This window comes from Mesoplodon densirostris, chromosome 3 (genome assembly GCF_025265405.1).
Source record: "Mesoplodon densirostris isolate mMesDen1 chromosome 3, mMesDen1 primary haplotype, whole genome shotgun sequence".
Lineage (NCBI taxonomy): Eukaryota > Metazoa > Chordata > Mammalia > Artiodactyla > Ziphiidae > Mesoplodon > Mesoplodon densirostris.
Window position 1 is genome coordinate 139,723,961 of NC_082663.1, and position 27,313 is coordinate 139,751,273.

Consider the following 27,313-nt stretch of genomic DNA (forward strand, 5'->3'; position numbering starts at 1 on the left):
GGGGCCACAGCGGTCGGCAGGCTGCTGTGTACCAGTGTCTGGGCAAATCTCCCTGCCCTGGTTGTCACCTGCCCACCCTCCTCATCACCCCCAGCCTGGGTGAGACTCAAGTTACAGCCGAGCTCTCTGGGCAACAGCCTGAGTATGTCCACAGCCACCAGAGCAAGGAGAAGGGCTTTGGGAGGTCACAGGGTAGCCCTCAGTGGGGAGAGCACACCTGCCACCACCAGGTGAGACCGAGGGTATGGGGCACCTTTGAGAGATGGGCAGGGTGGTGGAGAGGCTGCCAGCACACCCCAGGTCAAATTCCAGCTCTTTAGCCACTAGTTGTGTAACCTTAGGCAAGTCATCTGGCCTCTCTGAGCCTTGTTTGTAAGTTAGAAATTATATTAGTACCTACCTCATAGAGTTGTTCTGAAGATCTAATGAGGTCATTAATACAACCCCCAAAAAATACAACCCCCCAAAGAATATTTGACCACTGGATACAAGCAAGCTCTAGGCACATTATGGTAAACAAGCTAGATGAGGTATGCATTGGAGATGATGATGAGGATGATGCTATGGCTTGAGAAGAGCAATCCAATGTCTAAGTTTGGGTTAAATAACGCCAGAGTTCTTTATTGCAGGACTTGTCAGAGGCTTTAATATGTTAATGTGCACCATACATCCTCAAGGGGTAAATACAATGTAGCAGCTCCCAACCTTATTAAGACTCAGAATCCTCTTGGGCAGAAAATCTGGGAGTTGAGAGTTCCCAGCCTGGCACTCCCTGCCCTGCTCACTCTGGATCTGGCCTCCTTCCACTTTCCTCTCCTGCTCAGCCAGTTCCAGCCCCGTACCCCAGGCCCCCCGAATCACTCTTGAGTCTTCCCCTTCCCTCATCCCCACTCTCCCTGGCCTGGACCATTGCAGTTCCTCCCACAAGACTCCTCTGGCCCCTGCCTCAGCTTCCATACTTTGCCCCAGTGTGTGAAGCCATCTTGTAAAATATGACTATGATCAAGCTTTAAAGACCCCCCTGAAGGTAATTTTTTTGGGGAAAAAAACTGACAACACCAAGTGTTGACAAAGATATGGAGCAACTGGAACTCTTATACATTGAGGGTGTGACGCAAAATGGTACAGCCACTATGGAAAATAGGTTGGCAGTTTTTTATAAAGTTAAACACACACTTACACATGACTCAGCAATCCCACTCCTGGGTATTTGTCCAGGGGAAATGAAAACCTATGTGCACACAAAAACCTGTATGTGTCCACAAAATAGAGACAATATTTGCAAATCATATAACTGGTAAGGGACTAGTCTCCAAGCTATATACAGAACTATTAGAAGTTTACAACAAAAAGACAAATAACCCAAGAAAAAAATGGGCAAATGTTGGGGGGAGGGAGGGATGAATAGGTGAAACACAGAGGATTTTTAGGGCAGTAAAACTACTCTGTATGATACTATAACAATGGCTATGCATCGTTATACATTTGTCCAAACCCACAGAATGTACAACATGAAGAGTAAGTTCTAATTAAACTATGGACTCTGGCTGATGATGGGTCAATGTAGGTTCATCACCTGTGACAAATGCGCCACTCTGGTGGGGGATGTTGATATCTGGGGAGGCTGTGCATTAGTGGGGCAGGAGATGTAAGGGAAAACTCTGAATACCCTCTTCTCAATTTTGCTGTGAACCTGAAACTTCTCTAAAACCAAAGTCTATTAAAACAAAACAAAATGGGTAAAGGATTTGAATAGACATCTCTCCAAAAAAGATATACAAATGGCCAGTAAGCACGTGAAAAGATGCTCGACATCACTAGTAATTAGGTAAATGGAAATCAAAACCACAGTGACGGGGCTTCCCTGGTGGCGCAGTGGTTGAGAGTCCGCCTGCCGATGCAGGGGACACGGGTTCGTGCCCCGATCCCGGAAGATCCCACATGCCGCGGAGCGGCTGGGCCCGCGAGCCATGGCCGCGGAGCCTGTGTGTCCGGAGCCTGTGCTCCGCAACGGGAGAGGCCACAGCAGTGAGAGGCCCGCGTACAGCAAAAAAAAAAACAAAAACCACAGTGAGATACCACTTCACACCCACTAGGACGGCTATACTAAAAAAGACAGACAATAACAGGTGTTAGCCAGGATGTGGAGATATTGGAAACATCATACACTGCTGGTGGGAATGTAAAATGGTGCAGCCGCTTTGGGAAACAGTCTGGCAGTTCTTTAAAAAGTTAAACTTATAGCTAACATATGACCCAGCAATTCTTACTCCTAGGTGAAGAGAATTGAAAATATATGTCCACATAAAAACTTGTACATGAAAGAAAAGTAGAAACAACCCAAATGGCCATCAATGGGTGAATGGATAAAGAAATTGTGGTCTATCCATATAACGGAATACTATCCAGTCATACCAAGGAATGATGCACTGATTCATGCTATGACGTGGATGAAGCTCAAAACCATTATGCTGAGTGAAAGAAGCCAGACACAAAATGTCACATATTGTATGATCCCATTTATATAAAATGTCCAGAACAGGCAAATCCACAGAGACAGAAAATAGATACACGGTTGCCAGAGGCTGAGGGAAGGGGAATGGGGAGTGACTTCTAATGGGTAGGGGGGTTCTTTTTTCTTTTCTTTTTTTTTTTTGGTGTTACGCGGGGCTCTCACCGTTGTGGCCTCTCCTGTTGCGGAGCACAGGCTCCAGACACGCAGGCTCAGCGGCCATGGCTCATGGGCCCAGCTGCTCCGCGGCATGTGGGATCCTCCCGGACCGGGGCATGAACCCGTGTCCCCTGCATCGGCAGGTGGACTCTCAACCACTGCGCCACCAGGGAAGCCCCTGGGGTTTCTTTCTGAGGTGATGAAAATGTTCTGGAATTGAATAGTGGTGAAGGTTACACAACACTGTGAACGTACTGAATGTGACTGAATTGTACACTTTAAAGGGTGACTTTTATGGTATGTGAATTATATTTCAGCTTTAAAAAAAATTTTTGTACATAAATTTTTATAGCAGCCTTATTCATAACCTTCAAAAACGGGAAACAACACAAATGTCCTTCACCTGGGGAATGGATAAACAAACTGGTTTGTCCATGCAATAGAATACTACTTAGCCATAAAAAAGAATGACCTAGGGCTTCCCTGGTGGCGCAGTGGTTGAGAGTCCGCCTGCCGATGCAGGGGAAACGGGTTCGTGCCCCGGTCTGGGAAGATCCCACATGCCGCGGAGCGGCTGGGCCCGTGAGCCATGGCCGCTGGGCCTGTGCGTCCGGAGCCTGTGCTCCGCAACGGGAGAGGTCACAACAGTGAGAGGCCCACATACCGCAAAAAAAAAAAAAAAAAAAAAAAAAAAAAAAGAATGACCTATTGATATGCACAATGTGAATGAATCTCAAATGCATTACTCTTAGTGAAAGAAGCCTCACTTCTTTCAAGTGAGTCAAGAAGACATCTACTAGATGATTTCATCCACTTATGTGACATTCTCAAAAAGACAAGACTATAGGAACAGAAAATAAATTAATGGTTGCCAGGGGCTGGGGGGTGATGGAACTGTTCTATATCTTGATTGTAGTGTTGGTGACATGGCTGTATTCATTTGTGAAAACTCATAGTACTGTACACAAAAGGGTGAATTTTATTGCTTGTCAATACATGTTTTAAATGAAGACAATAACAAAACTAATTTTTAAAGACCTCCTTGCTCCCCATTGCCTCATGGTTGAAGTCCAAATTCCTATGCCTGACCCCATCAAACTTTGTGATTTGGTTATGTAACTCCCCCCCAATTAATTAATGTTCAATTAATGATCAAACATGTACTGTGTGCCAGGCACTGTCCTAGGTCCTGGTAATACATTCGTGAAAAAAATGAGCTCCTGATCTCATGGATCTCACATTCCAGTGAGCAAGCAACCAAATAAACACATAATTAGTCAGGAGGGCTAAGTTCTAAGAAGAAAAATAAAACAGGGCAGAGATAGAGATGAGGGTGAGCTATGTAGATTAGGAAGGGAAGGCACCTCTGTTGGGGTGACATATGAGTAGTGACTGGAAGGAACTGAATGGGAAGTAAGCTGAGTGGGAAGAGAGTCCTTGGCAGTGGGAACAGCAAGTGCAAAGGCCCTGAGGCTGGAGAAAGCATCACACAGTTGAGAGAGAGCAAGCCAGCCAGTGCTGTATGTAGGGGCTCAGCAAGCACTAACTATGATTAAGTTAATTAACAACTGTTAATTAAGCTGCTGCTCATGTCTGCCATTAGAGGCTGCTTCTCTGATACACCAGCTCCTATGATGGAATTTTTTTCTTTTTTGCATTTCCAAGAAATCATTTTTCATGGTATAAATAAATTAATTTTATCTTGGCATAGATCAATTTCAGCTTTATTATGATAAACTATATGCAACAATATCTTATAGTATATCCTGGACTTCAACTATGAGGCAATGGGGAACAAGGAGGTCTTTTTAAGTCCCCCTATAATATATTCTATAGAACTTCCCTGGTGGCACAGTAGTTAAGAATCTGCCTGCCAATACAGGGGACACGGGTTCGATCCCTGGCCTGGGAAGATCCCACATACCACAGAGCAACAAAGCCTGTGCACCACAACTGCTGAGCCTGCGCTCTAGAGCCTGTGAGCCACAACTACTGAGCCCGTGTGCTGCAACTACTGAAGACTGTGTGCCTAGAGCCCGTGCTCTGCAACAAGAGAAGCCATTGCCATGAGAAACCTGTGCACGGCAAGAAAAGTAGTCCCCGCTCTCCTCAACTAGAGAAAACCCACGTGCAGCAAAGAAGACCCAACACAGCCAAAAAAAAAAAAAATCCAATAATAATATAGGCTGTAGAACCCAGAATCAACAATACTGCATGTCACTAATCATCAGGGAAATGCAAATCAAAACCACAATGAGGGCTTCCCTGGTGGCACAGTGGTTGAGAGTCCACCTGCCGATGCAGGGGACACGGGGTCCGGGAAGATCCCACGTGCCGCGGAGCGGCTAGGCCCGTGAGCCATGGCTGCTGATCCTGCGTGTCTGGAGCCTGTTCTCCGCAACGGGAGAGGCCACAACAGTGAGAGGCCCGCGTACCGCAAAAAAAAAAAAAAAAACCAAAAAAAAACCCACACAATGAGATATCACTTCACATCTGCAAAAACAAAACAAAACAAAATAAACACAAAAAACAAGTGTTGGCAAGGATGTGGAGAAATTGGAACACTTGCACACTGTGGGTAGGAATGCAAAATGGTGCAGCCTCTGTGGAAAACAGTATGGAGGTTCCTCAAAAATTAAAAATAGAGCTACCATATGATCCAGCAATCCCACTTCTGGGTATACATCCAAAAGAAGGTAAATCAGGACCTTGAAGAGATGTTAGCATTCTTATGTCCACTGTAACACTGTTCACAGTGCCCACAATATGGAAACAGCCTGAAAGTCCATCGATGAATGAATGGATAAAGATGTGGTATATATATAAACAATGCAATATTATTCAACCTGTAAAAAGAAGGAAATTCTGCAATATGTGACAACATGGTTGAACTTTGAGGATGTTTGCTAAGTGAAATAAACCGGTCACAGAAAGACAAACACTGCATGATTCCACTTATATGAGATATCTAAAATAAATTCTTGGAAGCAGAGAGTAGAAATGGTTGGCAGGGACTTGAGGGAGGAAATGAGACGTACTAATCAATAGGCATAATGTTTCAATCATGCAAGATGAATAAGCTCCAGAGATCTGCTGGACAACATTGTATCTCTAGCCAGCAATAATGTAGTATACACTTTGTTGAAAGGGTAGATCTCAAGTTAAGTGTTCTTACCACAATAAAATAAAATAAATAAAATACATGCAACTACCATACGACCCAGCACTTGCACTCATGGGCAACCCCCAGAGAAATGAAAACTTATATTCACACAAAAACCTATAATGGCTATTTTATTCATAATAGCCCCAAACAGGAAACACCTCATTTGCCCTTCTTCATTGTAATTGAACCAAACTTGGGTCTGCTTGCCTGCATGCAGCAAACCCAATCTACTGACACCAGGTCTTGCTGAAGGAAAGTTCAGTGTTTTTTGCAAGGTGCCCAATGCAGGGCCAAACAAGAATGGGCAGCTCATGCTCAAAAGACCTGAACTCCCGGATGGCTTTCAGGGAAGTGTTTTTAAAGGCAAGGTGAGGGAGAGGGTCATAGGGTGCGGGATCAGCTTGTGTATGTCCTTTTGATTGGTTGGTGGTGCGGTAGCAGGGTGGTAGTTGGGGAATCTCAATCATCAACCTTCTGGTTCCAAGCGGTCTGGGGTCTATGTGCTGGTGGTCAGCATGCAGTTAACGTCTTCCATCTGGTAGGGGTTTTGGTATCTGCAAAACAACTCAAGGATATGGCTCAGAATATTATCTATAGACCTTGAGGAGGAACCAATGGTCCCTTACTTTGTTTAATGGCTAAACTATTATTACTTTGTCTCACTTGACTGTTTTCTTTTGTTTCTGCATCTTCTCACTTCTCTGATTAAGTTTGCTCTTTGGAACTTGGGGAAGGCGTCGGAGGCTAAAGCTTGTCTACAAACAAGAGGTGGAGGACATGGGGTGTGTCCCCAGGAAGGCCCTGCAGAGTCCTGCTCAGTTTCATCATCACATCATACCAGGAGCTATGCCATGTCACCAACAACATTGACTTTGATCACTTGGAAGGCGATATGTCCCATGTTTTCCCACCATACCCTATGTTTTTTCCCTTTCCATACCCTATTCTTTGGAAACAGTGTGGATTGTCTTAAGAAATGCTCCTTATGGGAGTCCTTGATGGCACAGAGGGAGATGTCACATGATAAAGCACAGGCATTGACAACCTAGAGTTGGAAAGTGACTTTGAAAAGTATACTCTGAATATGCAGACATTTAGGAAGCCTTAACTGATTTACTGGTTTTCTTTGTATGTATACACAGCAGTAGCATATAATGAAAATCTCAAGACTCTTTAAAAGGATATAAAATAAAAATTTTAAGGGATCAAAAGCATTGTGTCATAGTTCACTTGTCACATTTTCCCTCTTAGAACACAAATTATCAGTGGGGGTAATACTGCCCCCAAGGGGGTGAAAATTGGTTTGGGGGAAGGAGGTGACAAAAAAATCTTAGATATTTCAGTGGTTTGTGGCCCTCCAAAGCTTAACCCTCCCTGGCAAAATCTTATTTATCAGCATTTAACTTCTCTAATTAAATTAAATTAAAATGGTCTCTTTAGGGGGGAATAAGGGGGGGGAAGGTTGAAAAACACTTTCTTAAGGTTTATAAAACAGTGACACATCTAATTTGAGTGGATGGCCTCATAGTGGTTGACAAAAGCAAGGATCAAACACTACTCAGTGTGCATTGGATTATGTCTGTGTCTCAGTTTCCCGACCTATAAAATCAGGATGGTTTACATAATAGGGTGGCTGTGAAAGTAAATTAGATGATCTCCATATGAGTCCATATAAAGTATTAGCTGTTATTGTTATCATCATCATCACTCCCATTTTATAAAAGAGGAAAGAGAAGCTCAGAGAGGTCAGACCACTTGCTCCAGGGCACACAGCCTTGGAAGTGCCAAAAAGGAGCTCCAAGGCTGCTGGGTTGGCTTGGAGAGGACAGATTTCCACACCTGAATCTGTCCTGTCCCTCCCTGCGGAGTTCATTCTGTCGTGGACAGCCCCACAAGTAAGCTGGCGCCACTTGGTCGCCCCATTCACTGGCACAGGGAAGCCCCTTCTTTCTTTTTCTTTTTTTAAAATTTGTATTGGGGTACAGTTGATTTACAATATTATGTTACTTTCAGGAGTACAACAAAGTGAATCTGTTATATATATATTTACATCCACTCCTTTCTTGGCGATCTCATCAATTCCGGTTCGCAAAAGGTTGAGCCTATGGCTGGAGAATTGAGCAGTCATTTGCTGCCCCCTGCAGGTAGAATGGGAAAAGGCAGGCATCGTGCCCTCCTTTGTCGACCCCCTCTAGATTTGGGAGCGCTTGCTTCTCTCTTCTCTCTCCTCCACCCCCATAATGCCCTCCAAAAAAGGTCCCTGGCACAATTTGGGCAACAGCAGTCCAAATTTAAATGCACAAATGCACATACTCTTGGACTCAGCAATTCCACTGCTACAGATTCAGGCCACTTGCAAAATTCAGATAAAATTTGTGGGCACCTAGATGGTCATTGGTTGGGGAGGGCTTCACTCAGCCATAGGACATCCAGCTTTGAGGAAGGTGGGGTGGAAGTGTACCTGCTGTCTTGTAAAGAGCTTCAAGACATTTTGATAAGTGAAAAGCTGAAGGCAGAAATAAAAGAACATCGCAAAGATATATATATGTATATATATGTATGTATGTATATATATATATATATATATATGTTGGCATATACACATTTTGTGCTGCAAAAAATCAAAATGAACTTGTTAATCGCTTTGGAAGGAGGTGGGAAGGGAAGCTTCTACTTTTTTGTTTTCCTTTTTCTTTCTTTCTTTTAACCTTTTTTTTACTGTGTGGTTTTCTTACACGGAACATGTGGATTTATACATATATCTTAATGTCAGCAGAAGATTATGGGAGATTTTGGGGTCCTTCCCTGTTTCTCTCAGTGTTAAAAATCCAATGATAAAATTTTTAACTCAGTACATGAAAGCAGTCACAGTAGTCTGATGGGGCAAGGGTCAGTGACAAAGCAAGTATAGAATAAGATCCCATTTTTATTTTTTAAAATTATAAATAATAATAGACTGAAATGAAGAAATCAAAACACTAACATTTTTTTTTTCTGGACGGGAGTGATTTCTACTGTCTTCTTTGGGTTTCTCTGTATTTTTTTTCTATTACGTATTCCACACTTAATGTTTGTATATCTTTTGTAATCTGAAAAAAATAGATACACAGCATTGTGAATGCATTTAATGTTGATGAGTTGTACAATTTAAAGTGGTTACAATGGTAAGTTTTATGTTTTATGCTATTTACCTGGTTGGTTATTGCAAGGTTAGTTTTCTTTAGGGGATGGTAGGAGTCTATCAGGCAGATGACCTAACTAGTGCTGACCAGGTAATTTCTGATTGACTAGTTGAGATTCCATTTCTGGAAAAGCCAAAACTGTAATTAAGTCTCAGTTTGGTGATGTGGCACTTAGTATAAGTGACTCCATTTGAGGTCTTTCCATTTATTGAATTGAGGCTTATTTACTACATAAAGTGAGTTTCCTCTATGTCACATGAAAAAATGAGAGGAGAGCCATGGGGCTGGCAGCATTTTCATCCAGGGCAGAGGAAGATGATCCACAATGAAAAATATAATGTTTAAAAGAATGGAAGGAAACAAAGATAGAACTGTGGTTTTGTTATGACAATAGTTCTGCTTATTCAACAAACAAATTACTTGTGATATCAGGGAATTAAAAGCCCAACTCACTGGAGTCCCAAGTGTTATGACACTATTAGATCAGGTTTTTTGGTACACCTTCTGCAACTATTTTCTCTTATCACAGCCTCAAAGCCAGAGTGGCTGAGAATCAACATTTTATTCTGAGGAAAACCAAATCTTGCTACAATTCTACCTCAAGAAGCAAAGGCATCTGGAGTGAGCCCAAGAGAAATGAGAAATATGTCCATACAAAGATATATACTATGTTCACAGAAGCTCTATTCATTATAGCCACAAACTGGAAACAACCCAGATATCTATCCACGGGTGAGTGGATAAGCAAGTTGAATACATTTATATTTAATGTTGTTACCAAACCAAACTTGGGTCTGCTTGCTTCTGTGCAGTAAAGCCAATCTACTGACACTGGATTGTGGTGAAGGAAAGTGTAGCGTTTATCGCAGGGTGCCAAGCAAGGAGTCCAGGTGGCTAGTGCTTAAAAGGCCTGAACTCCCTGAAGACTTTCATGGAAAGATTTTTAATGACAGTGTGAGGAAGGGGGATTGTGGGGTATGTGACCAGCTCATGGGCCTTCTTCTGATTGTTTGGTCATGAGGCAATTGGGAGTCAACATCATCAATCTTCTGGTTCCAACAGGTCTGGGATCTATGTGCTTGTGGTCAGCATACAGTTAACTTCTTCTACCTGGTGGGGAAACCCTCAAAGGGTATGGCTCAGAATATTATCTGTAGCCCTTGAGGAGGAACTGAATGTCCTTGACTTTGTTTTTGTTTTTTAAGTATTTATTTATTTATTTGGCTACGCTGGGTCTTAGTAGCGGCATGTGGACTCTTAGTTGCGGCATGCATGCGGGATCTAGTTCCCCAACCAGGGATTGAATCCAGGCTCCCTGCATTGGGAGCACAGAGTCTTAGCCACTGGCCCACCAAGCAAGTCCCCTTGACTTTGTTTAATGGCTAAACTATTATTACTTTGTCTTCCTTTCTTTCTGCATTGTCTCACTCCTCAGATTAAATTTACACTTTGGAACTTGGGGACAGCCTAGGAGGCTAAAGCTCTTCTACAAACGAGAGGCAGGCAGAAGACATGGTGGGTGAGTGGGTGGGGGAGAGTGTGTTCCAGGAAGGGTCCTACTCAGTTACAATGGAATAACACTTACCAATAAAAATGCAGTACTGTTATACCCAACAACAGGAAGAATCTCAAACACAGTATGCCCAGTGCAAGTACTCTAACTCAAGAGAACACGTTTTATGATTCCACCTATATGAAACTTAAAAAAAAAAAAAGACCATTATGACCTATAGTGAGAGAAAACAAATTTGGAGTTGCCTGGGGAAAGGGATGGGAGAATTAACTGTAAAGAGGAACAAAGGAATTTGGGGGTGAAGGAGTGTTCTTTATCTTGATTCTGAAGGCAATTACATAGGTGTATAAATGTGACTACAATACACTCGTGGAAGGCTACAATTTAAATGGGTGCATTTTACTGTTTATAAATTGTACCTCAATGAAATCGATTTTTATTTTAAATACCACGAACATATATTTCACATACTACCGTCATTTACCCAAAGCTGAAAAACTAAGGAGTACTTATTAGGCTTACAAAATTGGGTTATCTATTGAACCCTCAAAATATGGCAATAAAGGAGAACAGAACATTCAAATACGCGTAAAACACTCAATAAAACGTTGGGTTTTAGGAAACCGATGCTTTGTCAAAAAGTCTTCCAAGGTCTAGGTGCCCAGGGCGGGGGAAATTGGAAGTGGGGGTCAAAGCCGGAAGTGTGGCAGGAAACAGGATGCAGAAGCTGGGGACGCGCTTGACGCTCCAAGTCCGGCCCTGAACCCGGAAGTGTGGCCCACGTCCAGATGCAACTACGCATGCGCACAGCCTAGATCGGCCAATCAAAACGAAGGAAGGCGGGCGTTCGGGTGAAAATCGGGAAGGGTGGCCTTTTTACGTTCCGGACGTCAGCCGAGCGCCATGGAGGCCTACGAGCAGGTCCAGAAGGCGCCCCTGAAGCTGAAAGGCGTGGCAGAGCTCGGAGTGACTAAGCGGTGAGTCCCGAGAGGCTGTCCCTTTGAGCCTCTTCCTGAGACCCCGGAGCGTTGCCCTCTGACCCGCCGTTACCCCGTCTCCCCTCCCAGGAAGAAGAAAAAGAAGGACAAAGACAAGGCGAAACTGCTGGAAGCGATGGGAACAAGCAAAAAGAACGAGGAGGAGAAGCGGCGCGGCCTGGACAAGCGGACACCGGCCCAGGCGGCCTTCGAGAAGATGCAGGAGAAGCGGGTAAGGCGGGTGGGAAGCCTAGGGATGCCCCGCATCGCTGGCCTGGGTCTCCTGGGGTGGATTCAGAGGCAGGACCCGGAGACCCGTAACCGGGGTCTACCCCAGAACGCTCCGGGGAGGGCAAGCGGTCAGTGAGGACCTTAATTCCGGGGAGAAGATGCTGCGTGAGTGAGGGAGGAAGAGTCCACGGTGGGGGAGCTCCGAGGACAAGAAGGTCTTCTGGCCGGATTGGACCGCAGAGGGGAGAGCTAGAGACCCGGCTTTGGATTCCAGCGCTGTCGCTCGTTTGACCCGTAACACTGGTCGGTGACTCACCTCTTGATGCCTCAGTTTCCACATATGTAGGGGTCAGGATCATGCTTTCTCCTAAGAGGGATGGGAACTTTGGATGAGGTAACGCGGGCAAATGGCACCCAGTCTGGCATAAAGTCAGTGCTCAATGGATGTTAGCTGTTGACATTAAATGGGCATACTCACTGCTGTAGGTCACCACGAAGTGTTCCCATGACGACCTTGGCGGCTTCAAATACGTTGTATTTTCAGGCCCTGAAAAATGATTTCTCTTAATATTAAATACTTAATAAATTTGGGTGGCGAAGGGTAGGAGAGGTCAGCGTAGCATAGATACGTTCAGCCCATTATGTTTGGGGGGAATAATCAGTCTAGGTCAGTGGTTCTCAACTGGGGGCCATTTTGTCCCCCACCTCCACCCCCAAGAAGACATTGGGCAATGTTTAGAGACATTTTTGTTTGTTACAACTTGGGTGGGGCGGGGGTGGGCAGGGATGCTGCTCAACATCCTGAAGTGCTTGAGACAGTGTCCCCCAGAGCAAAGATTGATCTGGCCCAAAATGTCAGTAGTGCCCAGGCTGAGAAACGCTAATGGTGGTCTTGGTGATTTGGTCCAGTAACATCAGGAAAAAGTTAACTCATTACTCCCAGGCCTAATTGAGTCATAGGAGAGAAAAAGGAGAGAGAGAGAGAGAGAGAGGCTCACTGGCTTTGACACGACAGTCCTGCGTCCCATTCTGTCTCTACCACTGTTGGTGGTGTAACTCTGGACAAGTTGGCTCACCTCCCACACCTTAATTTCTTCATCTGTAAAGTGGGACTCAAGTTCCAATCTCATAGGTAGTGAGGATTTAACAAGTGAATGCACTTAAGCCCGTTCCTTAAGGTTATAGTCAGAAGCAGGGCTGGGATTTTACTGCTGGAGTTGGGGTGGAGAGGGGGAGAGGCTCATGCAACCATCAGAGTGACTAATAATGGCCCCTCAGAGTAGGGCAGCAATAGTGGAGGTGATGGAATGTATCGGGTTGGGGATAGGTTTTGAAGGAAGAACAGCCAGATTAGCTGATGGGTTGGGTGTGGGCTGGGAAAGAAGAATCAAGGATGACCAAGATTTTTGGTGGGAGAAGCTGGGTGAATGAAGGTGCTGTTTTACTGAAACAGGAAGGACTGTAAGTAAAGCAGGTTTCTAAAGTGGGGGGATCAAGATCTTCGTTTTAGAAGTTAAATTTGAGGTGCCTGTTAGAAACCCAAGTGGAGAATTCTCATGGACAGTTCGATACCTGAATCTGCAGTTTAGAGGAAAGGTCTGGGCCCAGATAAACATTTGGGAATTGCTCTGGGGACTGCATGAGATCCTTTGAGGAGGGATAGTGACAGAGGAGGTCTAGGATCTGACCCCTGGTGATCAGAGGGTGGCAGAAAAGAAATTGCAAAGGAGCACAGGACAGAGGGATACCAGGAGAGAGGGTGTCCTTAGGAGCCAAGTGGAGAAAGTGCTTCAAGAAGGAAGACATGGGCTTCCCTGGTGGCGCAGTGGTTGAGAGTCCGCCTGCCGATGCAGGGGACAGGGGTTCGTGCCCCGGTTCGGAAAGATCCCACATGCCGCGGAGTGGCTGGGCCCGTGAGCCATGGCCGCTGAGCCTGCGCGGCCGGAGCCTGTGCTCCGCAATGGGAGAGGCCACAACAGTGAGAGGCCCGCGTACCGCAAAAAAAAAAAAAAAAAAAAAGGAAGACATGATCAACTGTGTCATATGCTGGCAGGAGGTCTAGGCGGGTGAGCACTCAGAGCCCTTAGTTGGCATTTGGTATGAGAAGGAGGAAAGGCTGATTAGAGTGGATCCAAGTTGGGGCAGGGAAAGGCAGAGATGGAGACAAGGATTAGAAATAAGTCTTGGGAGATTTGCTGTCAAAGGGAATGGAGAAATGGGCCTCTAGCTGGAGGGTAGAAGGTCAAGGTGAAGTTTTCATTGTTGGCAATGAATATTAGAAATACTCCTGAGGGTTTTGTTTGACCCAGCGGAAGGAAAGAGGGGGGTAGGAAGAGAGAGAGAAAGAGAGGGGAAGAGAGGGAGGTATATGAGATGGATGAGAGAGAAGGGAGCAGGTGTGGACAAAGCGAAGTACAGTTGGGAAATGCAGATTCCCTTGTGGAAGAGTGTTGGATTGAGCACAGTGGGCTTTATAGGCTGGACAGCTCCTGGAAGGAGGGCTCCAGCCTGGTGGAAAGGATCAGAGCTTGGCATTTCCAGCCCCATCACCCACTGTGTACTCTGGTCCTCATTTTCTCTTGTCTGTGAAGTGGGGTTTGCAACAGCACCCGTGACACCCTCTGAACTTGGTGCGTGGAGTGAGAAGAGGGAGGGCAGAGCCCCCCAAAGTGCCTGGCATTGGTGACAGCTGGTCAAGTCAGTGTGGCCTCTTGTGAGGAGACACGGCCGTCACGTGGGCTCACAGCAGCAGGAAGGGGCAGGGATGGACAAGGCAGGTACTTCAGAGGGAGAGGGAGTGTCAGCCAGGTGGGAGCTGACTGGACATAGAGGGAGATGAAGAGGCAGCAAAGGAGAAGAGGAGGGAAAGGGAGGGGCAGCCAGCGGGCAGTCTACAGTATATCTCATGCTTTTGTGGGTTGCCTGGGCTTAGCTGGGTGGTTCTGCTGGCCTCCCTTGGAACCTGGTGCAGTCAGATGGCAGCTGGGGCTGGAGGCCCATCTGGGCTGGAAATCCAAGATGGCTTCACCATCACATGTCTGGTGCCTCATTGCTCCTCCATGGCCTCCCTCCCCACATGTCATCTCATTCTCCAGGTCCTTTCTTTGCAGCAAGGTCATCAGACTTCCCGAAGGGAGGCTAGCTTCCAAGAACACAAGGCAAAACCTGCTAGGTCTCCTTACAGCTTCAGCCCAGCACTGGCATTGCATTCTGTTAAGTAAACCGTGCCACAGGACCAACCCAGGGTTAGTGCGACAGAGGACTGCACCAGGGCACCAGTACCAGGCAGCTCAGTTCATGGTGGGGGCGGCCACCAAAGTGAGTCGTCCACAGTCACCCAGCTAGTAAGTGTAGAGCCCGGTGCGGCCCCAGGTCTGCGTGGCTCTGCATCCCATGCTCTCACCTCATACCAGGTATAATTGGTGTTAAGCATGAGGGTAGGTCGTGGTGGTACAGGGTGCGTGTTCCAGCATCATACTTGTCCAGGCGATCTGGATCTCGTAACCCTCTTGGCGCTGTGTACTGTCACTCAAGCACCTTCTTTGTGTCAGGCTCTTTACCTTCCTCATTTATCATCCTTCCTCAGACCCCTTCTGAGGCTTTCTTTTTCTGCAAACTGGGAATGCAGTCAGTTGCCCAAGGATGCAGGAAGCACATGTACAGCTCCCAGCAGAGTGTCTCTCCTTAAGTCAGTGCTAGGACGTTTCCCGCCACTCAGACCAAAGGGCAGCTGATGTGAGTTCCCACTGGGGTGTGTTATGGTCAGGCATCCCTGCTGGACCCACCTGAGTGGAGTTGAGGGAGGGGCGAGGTGTTCACCCTGAGACCTCCAGCCATTCTAAGTGTGAGAGCCAGGCTGGCTGGGGGCTCTGATCTTCCATCGTGTGCTGGCCTGGGCTGCATCAGGCATGTGACTCACCTCCATTTCTCTCCTCTCTTCAGCAAATGGAAAGGATCCTGAAGAAAGCATCCAAAACCCACAAGCAGAGAGTAGAGGTAAGTCACGTGCTGGTGGGGGAGACTGAGCCATGTAGGGACCAGGCTGGGCCCAGAGGCTAGGAGCCTGGTAGAGGAGCCATTGGAGTGTTGGCGGGGAGGGGCTTTACCCAGCCTCCCCAGGGTCATATAAGGGCAAGGCCAGGGTTCAGGCATCTATAATGCCTGGCAGAGTGGCTTTGAGAGGAAGGGGCTCACTGAGGAGAGACAGGATGTGGAGAAGTGGGAGTGGGCAGTGCTGCATATCCCTAGTGCCCTGCTTGGGTCTGTGTTGACATGGGCTTTCTCCTCGGCTTCCCCAGGACTTCAACAGACACCTGGACACACTCACGGAGCACTATGACATTCCCAAAGTCAGCTGGACAAAGTAGCCTCCCCTCCTGGGGTATGGAGTGGCATCAAGAAGAAGCAGAAGGCAAAGTTGGGGTTATATTTGGTGCCTTTGGTATTTTCTAGAAACATTCTTTTACACACATCCTTGCATCATCTGCTGAGACAGTGCTTTTCAAAGCTGTATGTCCTCATTCTGGAACTTGATTAAAATAAGACCGTCCTTTTACTCTATTTTGATTTCTCAGTAGCACATAGAAGAGAAACATTTTTAGTTTGGAAAGTGTATCCAGAGATTAAGGTTATTTCTGTGTAAGTGCCATGGAAAAGTGGTTTTACCCCCGAGTTGTATCTGACTCTTTGACAGCCAGCCAGCTGGCTTTGCCTGGATGAAACTGACTCCAGAGGACAAGGAGCTAATGCCAGCGTGGCTTGCAGCATGTACACCCCTGTAGGGCCCTGCACAGGCTGCCCTTCCAAGCTCCCTCTAGATTGGGGCTTATGCTCTCCCATCCAGGGGTTGGGGAAGCCACTTGCAGCTATGGTCTTCAGTCTGCCCCCTCAGCCTCCTGGCCAGTGAGACAACACAGCCTGGGAAACAGAACAACCACCTAAGGCAAGGACGGAACGTACACCTTGTCCCTTTCTAAACCTGTGGCCAGCATGTATCCTCTTCTCCCAATATCCCCATTCCAGACATGTCTAGTGGGTGTTGCCATGACAGGCATCGCCAGTCAAGCACAGCATTCTTTGTAATGGAACCCAGACACAGCCTGCCATCTTACCTTCAACCCTGGGCTCCAAGCAGCCCCCCGTATTTATTCAGAGTTGGCACATAACATGTTTGGCGTTACTGGCCTAAGGACGCCTCGAGGGTGATGGGACTGAGGCAGACCCCTAGCACAGACAGACGTGAGTGTAGTCGAAAGGAAGGACTCAGGTTCCCGTGCTGGAGAGCCAGGATCTTTGAGGGCCTCTGTATACCCACCGGATAAGGATCAGATTGCATATGCTGTTGGGAAAAAATGTGTTGACATAGACGCTGAGAGAATAAGAAAGGCAGAAAACAAAACCATGTGTTGGGTTTGGGACTGTCATATGTGAAATGCAGAATAAAACAAAAGTTATTAACTATGAGTCTGAGTGTCATAATTACAGGCTGTTTGACTACCACTAGAAACACTGCCTTTAGGATTATCACACACAAAGAATGTGTGCACCACCAAACAACTATTCTCCCTCAATTTGGAGAAAACTAGATGACATGTGTTTCCACCTGGGGTTTGCAACCTACCTAAAGGAGGTGACATACTCTCTCGTTAGCATGGCTTCTTGCCGTGGATTCCCCCACTGACTGGTAGAAAGGCACTTTCAGGCCTTTGCCATCCATGAGTCAGCAGTTGGGGTCTGTGAGCATGATGCGGGGGCACTGTGAAAAACCTCCTTCAGTAGTGGGGAAGACAGCTATTCCAATTCTCCCTGCCCATCAGATCACTCCAAAACTGAGTGAAAACAGTGGAATTTCTCTCTCACAATTCTGTGTATTGACCATGCTTAGCTGGATGGTTCTGCTCCATGAGGTGTAGTTTAGTTCATGTGTAAGTTACATTGACTTGCCTGGGGCCAGAACGTCCTCCAGAATCTCCCTTTTCCATCGCCAACACAAGTCATTGCCAAACCCACTCTGGGAGGGAATTACACGGCACGGACACCAGAAGATGTGGTTTATTGAGGGCCATCACTTATAGTCTACCACAGTGGCTCTCAAAATCTGTATGTTAGGCTCTCCTGGGGAGCATTAAGAACCACTGATGCTGCCTGGGGTGGGGTTCTGTCATGAGGTTTTTCAGAGCTCCCCAGGTGACCCCAGGATGCAGCAAAGTTTGAAAAACTCTGGTCTAGCACAATCAGTATGGTCTTTTCTGAGATGTCACAGAGGTCAAATCTGACTTATACATTAAGTGCCAAGAATGAAATTCAGATATGATTCAAATTCCTTCCTCCACATATGGAGAAAAGGAGGTTAGAAGTAATTTATGTGTAAACTGTTTACTGTGACGGTACTCTCGGCACTTGGAAGTCTTTGTTTCCTCAAAAGACTTTTGTCCTCCTAGCCCCCCGATACTGTATTAAACATCTAAAATGCCCACAGCAAGCCTGAAAAGAAATCCTCCATAATGGAGAGTTGCCTCTCCTGGGTGGCTTTTCTTTTAGCCTTACGCTTTTTGGCATTTCCTCAGTTTTTCTTCAGTGAGATGTACAGTTTTGTAGTTAGAAAAAAGACATGTTTTTCTAAAACACTGCAATAAATTGGGCAAGGTATGAGGCTAGGCATGGTAGGATTTCTTAAGAGAGAGTTGGTGTCAAAAAGCCTCAGTTGGCTGCTTTGTGGAAGAATTCTTCCAGCCCAGGATTCACTTGATAACCTTTAAAGATTCCAGTTTTCTTCTCTGGATTTTCTTGCACTTACATCTCTACCCCAAGTAGAGGATATGTAACCACAGAGTTGCAAAAACTATCTTTGAAAACCCCAAGTGGAGGTAGTAGAGAAGATAAAATATAAGAGAGAGGCAGGGCTTCCTTGGTGGCGCAGTGGTTGAGAGTCCGCCTGCCGATGCAGGGGACGCGGGTTCGTGCGCCGGTCCGGGAGGATCCCACATGCCGCAGAGCGGCTGGGCCCGTGAGCCATGGCCGCTGGGCCTGCACGCCCGGAGCCTGTGCTCCTCAACGGGAGAGGCCACGGCAGTGAGAGGCCCGCGTACCGCAAAAACAAAAACACACAAAAAAAGAGGCAAGCAGCCTGGGTAAATGGTTCTGATATTGCAGGACTGGGCCCGGGGCACTGTGATGGTTCATTGGGACAGAATACAGACATTTCTCCAAAGGCCGAGTATTCATAAAAGCAAATGAGATATAATTCAATTAGATCAATTGGGGTCACAGTTTGCATTACCCACAGTGACCACTAACTACAGAAATAAATCACCTGCTTTTTGCCTAGGTTCAGTGGGGTGTGGCTTTCAGGAGATCATTTCAGGCAATAAACTGGCACACTTGTCCACTGACAAACGTTGACACTGACAGGTGACAGGAACTGACTGTTGATACGGCTCAATTGCCAGAGAGTTTAACTTCTTTCCAAGTAACCACCACCTTACCCCTCCCTATAAAGGGTATCACAATTGGTGACTGTATATTTGTTTTCGACTTCCCCACCAGGCTATGAGTTCCATACGACTGGGCCCCAGGTGGGTTCAACCACCAGGATCTCTTACCTAACTTGGCCCACAAAGTGGGGTTTTCAACTGCAGGGGCTTCGCCCAGTCAGGCAGCTAGAGTGCCCTGCCTCAATCGGCCCGGCCCGGCCCGGCCCCGCCCCTCTCAGCTTACTTCCGGGATGCTTGAGGGAGGAGCGGGAAATTGGGGCGCATTGGACATACTGCGCCTGCGTACCCTGCGCCCTGCGCCGGCGCATTCTTGGCAGCTCGTCCCTGGCCGGACATAACGGTCCGCGCGCGGCTCCCCGGACCGGAAGTGGAAACGAACTGTCGCGGGGCGCACCCGGCCTGGCTCACCGCCTGGCAGTCCCCGCTGTCGCCGCCGCCCTCGGCCAGTGCCGAGGCTTTCCGCAGCCGCCATGTCCGCCAGTGCCGTCTACGTGCTGGACCTGAAGGGCAAGGTACCGAGGGCGCCCCACCTTCCGCGTTGCCAGGCAACTGGCGGGGGCCTCGCCCCATGGGGACCCACCCTGTTGCTAGTTAACCGGCCAATGGGAGCCATCCTGGTCTTAGGCAAGGAAGCCGTTTAGCCGCACCTGAGGCCTCAACGCTGTTGCTAAGTATTCAGGAAGGGGTCTTAGATCCGCCTTAGCCCTGCCTCGTCGCTAGGTAACGCAGTGGGCTGCCGCCGTTGCCAGGTAGCCGGCTGCAAGACCCTCATCCCCCACCCCTGGGGGCTGGCGGCCCAGGCCTCCGTGGGGGCCGCGGGGAACCCGAGGCCACGGGGAGCGCGGGCCGCAGCCCGCTTGGAAGCCAGGCCTGGCGCTGAGGGGCTGCACGACCCTTGACCAGAGGTGGTGAGGCGTTGGCGGGGACAATGTGCCCTCGGGCCAGTCCCGCCCTCTGGGAGCGCAGCAGCTTATGTTTATTCAGCGATTTTTCTGTGCCAGTCCCCGTAGGGATTTATTAACGTTCACTGTGACATTGAGTTACAAGGGTCAGGTGAAGTGGGTGGTGGGAGTGCCATTTAACAGAGGGAGAAACTGAGGCACAGAGAGGCGATGCAACCTGCCCAAGGTCACACCGGTCACAGAGAAGTGGCAGGTCTAGGAGTTGAACCCACAAACATTTGTTCATTCAGCTGATATTTGAGGAGCACCTACTAAGTGCCAGGCAGGGTGCTAAGCCTTGGGCTGCCTTTGGGGAGCAAAACCAGAATCAGTCCCTGTCCTTCTGGAGCTCACAATCTGGTGAGCGAGAGGGACACTGATCTCAAAAAGCACAAATAAATATAAATTGCAGTGGTGGAGCAGTGATGATATAATAGGGAGAGTCAGCCTCTGCTGGGGGTCAGGAAGGGCTGCCCAGGGGGAGTGACAAACCCGGCTGAGACATGAAGGAGGAATTGGACATAACTAGGACTTGGGTGCCTTTCCCAGGGGTTTTTGGGAAAGCTTCATAAAGGAGGGATCTCAAAACTTTTCAGAAGTGACCTGCTGCCTTCCCCCAAATCCATCCCGGCTAGAAGCCAAGCGAGTATCTGGCCTCTTGCATTGGGGAGTAACAAGAATAGGACAGGACCAACAATATTAAACAAGCCCCACATCAGTGAGTGAGAAAAACACGGGTGTCGGGCCTAGGTGAAGTGGGCAGGAGTTAGCTCAGAAGCAGTAGGGAGTGAAGGGTGAAGTGACTGTCCCTTGCTGCTCCACTCCCCACCCCCAGCACTTTCCCAGAGTCCCTTAAGTGGGTTGCCTGCCTTGGATGCCACCCAAAGTCAACAGCTAGTGAGATCCAGTACTAGGCTCCCTTCTTCAACCTTCTTGGAGGCAAAGAAAGACACAGGGCACACCAGGGGCTGGGAGGGTGCAGTGTTCCCCAAGTCTTTGTAGCACGTGTTCTTGTTTCCTCCCTGGCCACTGTGTCACCAGAGGTCCTACAGGCTGCCTACTCAGATCACTCATTTCTTCAGCAAACATTTCATGAGCACCTAGTAGGCACCAATTCCAGTGCGGACCATTGCTCTGTGACTGAGGAGTTAGGGCTGAGCTCAAAACCTGTCTCTGCTGCTCAGCTGCATGACCTAGGGCAAGTGTGTGAACTCGCTGAGCAGATGCACCAGACAGGCTCAGCACCACCCATGGTCCACAGGCCATATTAGTCCCCACGGACCTTGAGCTCTGGTAGGGGAGGTGCATGGAAGCTGACAGATCCAAGCAGACACATGGATCCAAATGGTCAGATCCTATTAGCCACAAGGACAAGGCCCCAGGTAATGCAGTTACCCAACCTCTGTTTGGGCTGGCGGGAGGAGAAGTGTTTACAAACGGCTTCCTGGAGGAGGGAGATGCCAGAGCTGGGAAGGTGACCAGGTGGCAGTCAGGTGAATGAGGAGGTGTCACAGTGGGCTGGCTGGCGCTGGCAAGCCAAAAGTCCTGGGTAATGCTGGAGCCTGGAGGATGGCACCAAGAGGGCCGTGGGTGTTGAGGATGTCCAGACGGGAGAGCAGGACAGAGGGAACCACTTTGATCCCAAGAAGGAACAGCCACCATAAGGAGACAATAGCCTGGAAGAAGCATGATTATACGTGCCTTTCAGGAAGCTCCTGAGGCAGCTGTGGGTTTGCCTCCCATCCTCAGTGACCATCACGCCATTTATTATTCCACTCCCCATGGACCTCATGTTTTGAAAGTTTGCCTTCTGCGCAGACTTCATTTAATAAAAAATAAGGTCAGGAAATTCACAACCACACATCTACCTGCCAGCCAGAGCCTCTGATCACTGAGGAAACCAGCGGGGCCACATTCAGCTGATAGAAAGCCCTCCATGGATATTTCTCTGCCCTTATCTTTCTCGCTTCTTTGCAGCTTCTGACACTACTACTACGCTCCTCCTCAGCAGGCTTCTGTTGGCCTCGAGGTTGCTGTGCTCTCTATTTTCCCCGTTTCTCTCACTGACTGCTCTCCCTCATCTTCTGCCCTCCCCTTGGACGTCGGCTCCTCATGCTTGGGCCTGGCGTGCCTCCTGTACTGTTGCTCTCCTTGCGGCAGGCTTTGATTTATGTCACTGTGCCAATGACTCTGAAATTTGTTCCAAAGTCCAGAGCACTTATCTGGAGATCCACGGGCCTCCAGGACACCTTGGAGGTCTCACGGCCACCGCAAACTTGGCATTTCCCCAGATGAGCTCCCCGCCACCTGCCAGCCCTGCTCTCTCTCCCCATCTTAGTGACTGACACCACCATCCATGCAGCTGCCCACATTGGAGACATGGGCATTATCCTAGCCTCCTCTTCCTCACTGCCGTGTTCACTGCACAGACTTTACTGAGCAGCTACTATGGGCCAGGGTCTGTTGTGGGTGCTGGGACACAGCCATAAACGAGACGAAAGTGGTCACTGTTCTCAGGGAGTGTTAGGCTCTGGTAGAAGCGACAGATGATAAATGAGGATATGAATATATAATGCAGTGGTGATGTGGACAGTGAAGGTAAAGTGGGCTTGGGAGTGGAAAGGGGCAGGATATGATCTTAGCCAGGGTGAGCAGGGAAGACTTCTTGGAGGAGGTGACATCTGAGCTCAGGTCTGAGAACCGAGAAGATCTAGGCCAGGGCATTCTGGGCAGAGGGAACTGCAAGTGCGAAGTCCCTGAGGCAGGAGCAAATGTAGATTGCTTAGAGAGAGCTAGAGTGCTGACCAGGATGGCTGGAATGGGGTGAGCCCAGGGAGCATGGATGGAGAGGCATTGGAGGGGCTGTGAAGACATGCCATGCGGATGGACTTGGAGTTTGTTCTGTATGAGGGGAGGCTGGGGTAGCAGCAGTTTAAACAAGAAGCAATCTGATCTGATTCTGTTTAAGAAGGCCTGTCTCACTCTCTGCGAGGAAGGAATTGTGGGGTCAAGATCAGCAACAGGGGTTGAGGATTGTCCCCTCATTGTTGCCTGCCTCCCTCCAGTCTGTCCTGTCTCCTGCCTTTGTCCTGACCTGCAGCCTGAGCTCTGAGGCTGCCCCTACTCTACCTAACCAGTGCTCCTAGGTATGCCCACATGGGCTGTACCCCTAGCCCCATGGCTTTAGCCACACTGGTCCCTCTGCTTCTATCCTGCCTGTCCCCTCAGGCCTCAGTTTGAAGGTCATACCCTTGCAGAGTCTCTCATTTCCCCCTGACCAGCTGTCTCAGTGCAGGGACCCTGTTTGTCTTGGTCACCCCTGTGTCTCCAGGCCCAGCATGATGTATGGTAGACGGTATGAATGAGTTGACCTCTCTGCAGCCTTGGTGATGAAGGTGAGCAAAATAAATTGCTCCCTGCTCTTTCCTTTGAACACACTGGGGGCCTGGGGACTCCATGCCCGTGGCATCCCCCAAAATTGGATACATGGGGTAGAAGGTGGGCTTGGGAAGCCCAGGAAAGCAATATTTATCAAGCAGAAGTGGCCCTGAAGGGAGTGAGAAGCGGGGTTAGAATCCTGGCTCACCTTTGTTCGCTGTGTGACCTCAGGCATGTGGTGCCACCTCTCTGGACATCACTGTCCATCTCTTTAAAAATGTCAGTCCTGCTTCATGGTGGGGGAAGTATATGAGGCAATATATACTCCTGGCAAAGAATATATGAGAGGGTATGTGGGAATCCCTGTGCCAGGGCCTGGTCCAGGCACCCACAAGCTCACCCACTGGGTGATGAGTCTCTAAGAGGCCTTCTGAACAGCAGTGAGGGCACAGGGTCCCTTGCCCATAGGCCACAAAGGAGAAACTAGAAAATGAAGGTTCTCTCTCGCCCGCTCACTCGCCTGCTCTCTCTCTCTCTCTGTCTCTCTCTGTCTCTCTCTCTCTGGCTTGTAACAGTAAGACAATGTATCTTATGAAACTACAGGTTCTGAGGCAGGCGGCTCCCAGACTGGTCAGCTCTGTGGTGTCATTCTCAGCATATTACTGAGTTACGCCGCCAGCTGTCCTCATGGACACACAAGAGTGGTAGCAGCTCTAGGCGGCATCTCCAAATGGGGCCTTGCTCAGAGTGGCATAGCTTCACACCTCCTTTTTCACTCCTTCAGGGAGGTGTAACTTCCATGTAACAGATTTTGTTTATTTAAAACACATAGTTTGATGAGTTCAGTCATTGTGTATACCCAGGAAACCATAAGCACACATTCTATCACCCCCTAAAGCTTCCTCACACCCGTCTGTATCCAGCCTGTCCCCAGGCAGCCACTGATATGTTTTCTGTTACCATTTCCCAGGATTTATTTATTTAAGTGGAATCACGTAGATATGTTCTCCACTGTCTGGTTTCTTTCACTCGGCTCAGTGATCCTGAGATTCTCTCATGCTGCTGCCAGTGTCAGTAGTCGTTCCTTTTCATAGCTGCGGAGTGTTCCATGGTGTGGCTGGACACGGTTTATGTCTGCATTCACCTGTTGAAGGACGTTGGCATTCTCGCCAGCCTGAGTCTATTTAAAATAAGCTGCTGTGAGCATCCATGCATGCATCTTCATGTGGACGTATGGTTCCTTTCTCTTGGGTGAATACCTAAGAGAGTAATGGCTGGGTTATAAGCTGGATTATAACTTTCTGAGAACCTGTCAAACTTTACCAAAGTGGTTGTCCCATTTTCCTTTCCTATCGGCAGTGATGCTTCACATCCAAACCCACAGGCCATGAGAGAGAGGTGAGGAGAAGAACTTCTCTTCAGGCCACAGGCAGGTTCTAGTAGATGTGAACACTTAGCAGTGTCCCTCTCCTGACACAGACAGAAGAGCAGGGCTCATTAGCACAGAAAGGCTCTGAGAAGATCTGCAATGAGAGCCTATGGGACATTGTTTAACCTGGCATCTCCCGAGTGACGCGGTCCTGGACTCTTGCCCCATAGCCCCCCCTTCCATGCTCCCTCTGGGAAGATTCCCACTGGCCCCTGTGGAAGTTCACTTGGCGAAATGCTTTCCTTGAGGAATCCCCTGGGGGATGGAGATCGGATGGCCCTTTGATAGACGGGTGTGTTTGGGGTCCCTGGAGGGAAGGAAGCTGGTGCATCTCACCCCAGCCATCCAGCTGGTGGAACTCAAGATGAACGTGTCTCCCCTGTCTTCCACCTCCACCAGGTGCTCATCTGCCGGAACTACCGCGGCGACGTGGACATGTCGGAGGTGGAGCACTTCATGCCCATCCTGATGGAGAAGGAGGAGGAGGGGATGCTGTCACCTATCCTGGCCCATGGGGGAGTCCGCTTCATGTGGATCAAGCACAACAACCTGTATCGTATCCCTTGGCTAGGGTGCTCCCAGGGGGCTCCTGTGTGGACATGTGTGTGCATACACACACACGTGCAACTGAGGGCTGCCAGCCCCTGCCCCGGCTGACCCAGGGCTGGCTCAGGCCAGTGGGGGCCATGAGGCACAGCCCTGTCTTTCTGGAGCTCCCTGCTGCCCAAGGATGACCAGTGTGACAGAGGTCCAAGGAGCCAGGAAGGGTTCCCTGAGGAGGTGACATCCTGGAGGAGACCTGCAGGAAGGCCAGGTGTCTGCCAGCCACAGGAGTTGGCTGGCATGAGGAGCACTAGCCCAGGCGAAGTCTCATTCCGAAGCTGTAGTGGGGGTGACTGGAGCACTGGAGGGGGTTGCATGGTAGGAGCAGGGCCCAAGTGGTCAGCAGGGTGTGCACTGCAAGGCCTCATAGGAATTCACCTTAAGTGTGTTGGGAAGTCTTTGGAAGGTTTCAGGCAGAGAGGTGACACGGGCATGTTTGCATTTTCTGAAAGTCTCTGGCTGCTGAGTGGACGCCAGACTTCAGGGATCAGAAGTGGACATAGGGAGGGGTGGGGAGGCGGAGGTTGGCATCCAGGTGGGCAGGGTGGTGGCCTGGATCATGAAGGGTGGTGGGTTACAGAGGAGGGGAGGGATTCCTCTCAACCCTGCCCAGATCTCAGAGCCCCCCGTGCTCAGGCTCATGTGGAGACCTGGCTGAGCCAGTTTCCATCCATGAGGTCTGACTGGCCCTGCCATGGCTTTGGTCAGGCACATTCTGGTATCCGTACTGCTGCAAGAAGGGCATGGCTTTGCAGCACACAGCCCTGTTCAGACCCAAGCTCCAGTAGCTATGTGACTGGAGGCAAGTCCTCACCTTCCCACAGTCCAGTGAGAGCAGGACTGAGCTGGTGCATATGCATCACACCCAGCAGACGTGGGTTCTGTCCCCTTTCCCATGTTCCTGGAGACACACAGGACCTCGCTAGTGCAGGTGTGGTCCACGGGCCCGAGCATCCCCTGGGAGCCTTTTGGAAATGCAGAATCCCAGATCCCATGCAGCCATGCCGGGTCAGAATCTGCACTGTAGCAAGGCCGTCCCTAGTGATTTGTGTACATGTTACAGGGTGGGAGGTGTTGGCCTGGGACCTTCATCCAGTGCCCTGAGGTCTGGCTCCCTTCATCGTGCCTCTGTTTCTTCACCCCTCTCTGGAAGGCCTCAGGGGCAGCTCTGTAGAGTATGGCAGGTGGCCTGTGAGCCAAGAGTTGGCTATCTTGGAAGCTGCCCTGCGTCTGGGCAGTGGTTGCCCAGGTATGGAGAGGAGGGAGGGGCAGCTGTGTCCGCGCAGCAGGAGCCGTCAGACCAGTTTCCAGTTGGGCCCCAGTGTTTCACGCATGGGCAGCCAGGGAGGAGACATCGAGGGCTTGCCCCTCTGGGTGCCAGGGCCCAGCACACCCTGCCTGAGTGGACACCCTCTCACCTCCAGCCTGAGTGCCATCGTCAGGTGGCAGTTTCCAGCAAGGCCCAGCCATGAGGGGCAGAGGTGCCCTCTGCCCCTCCTTAGAGAGCACCTGGATGGCATGTTGCCCGGACTAGAGGTGGGAAGCCAGCACTCCTTTGACTGGCCCAGCTCCATTTCCTGGGACCCTGCGCTGGGCCAGTTGAGGCAGGAAGTGAGGTGGAGGCAGTCCCTTTCTCCCTTCCAGAGCTCACAGCTTGGCACTGGAGTGGCACAGGCTTGTTGTGAATGGCCAGGGCGCAGTGCACAGGAACTGGCCTCCCTGGGTGGCT

At 49.1% G+C, this 27,313-nt stretch overlaps 2 protein-coding genes across 2 annotated transcripts in view; both read left to right on the plus strand.

Moving 5' to 3' along the window:
* The first annotated feature begins 11,398 nt into the window (after positions 1–11,398).
* FAM32A (family with sequence similarity 32 member A) lies at positions 11,399–17,203 on the plus strand. Its single transcript, XM_060092125.1, has 4 exons — positions 11,399–11,509; positions 11,600–11,741; positions 15,683–15,736; positions 16,039–17,203. Exons 1-4 carry the CDS (start codon positions 11,436–11,438, stop codon positions 16,105–16,107), a joined length of 339 nt encoding a protein of 112 aa, XP_059948108.1. The 5' UTR covers positions 11,399–11,435; the 3' UTR covers positions 16,108–17,203.
* Positions 17,204–19,556: 2,353 nt separating this feature from the next.
* The window catches only part of AP1M1 (adaptor related protein complex 1 subunit mu 1), a 30,033-nt gene continuing 22,276 nt past the window's right edge, over positions 19,557–27,313 (plus strand). The window contains exons 1-2 of the mRNA XM_060093815.1: positions 19,557–19,745; positions 25,381–25,537. Coding sequence (XP_059949798.1) covers positions 19,704–19,745; positions 25,381–25,537 — 199 coding nt within the window. The 5' untranslated portion in view covers positions 19,557–19,703. The remainder of the gene's footprint in view (positions 19,746–25,380; positions 25,538–27,313) is intronic.

What these genes read in the sequence shown, in the direction of transcription:
- FAM32A (XM_060092125.1), top strand. Translation starts at nt 11,436, where the DNA reads ATGGAGGCCTACGAGCAGGTCCAGAAGGCGCCCCTGAAGCTGAAAGGC. An exon ending in GAGCTCGGAGTGACTAAGCG is followed by an intron (nt 11,510 to 11,599) that starts GTGAGTCCCGAG and finishes CTCCCCTCCCAG; the next exon opens with GAAGAAGAAAAAGAAGGACA. An exon ending in CCCACAAGCAGAGAGTAGAG is followed by an intron (nt 15,737 to 16,038) that starts GTAAGTCACGTG and finishes CGGCTTCCCCAG; the next exon opens with GACTTCAACAGACACCTGGA.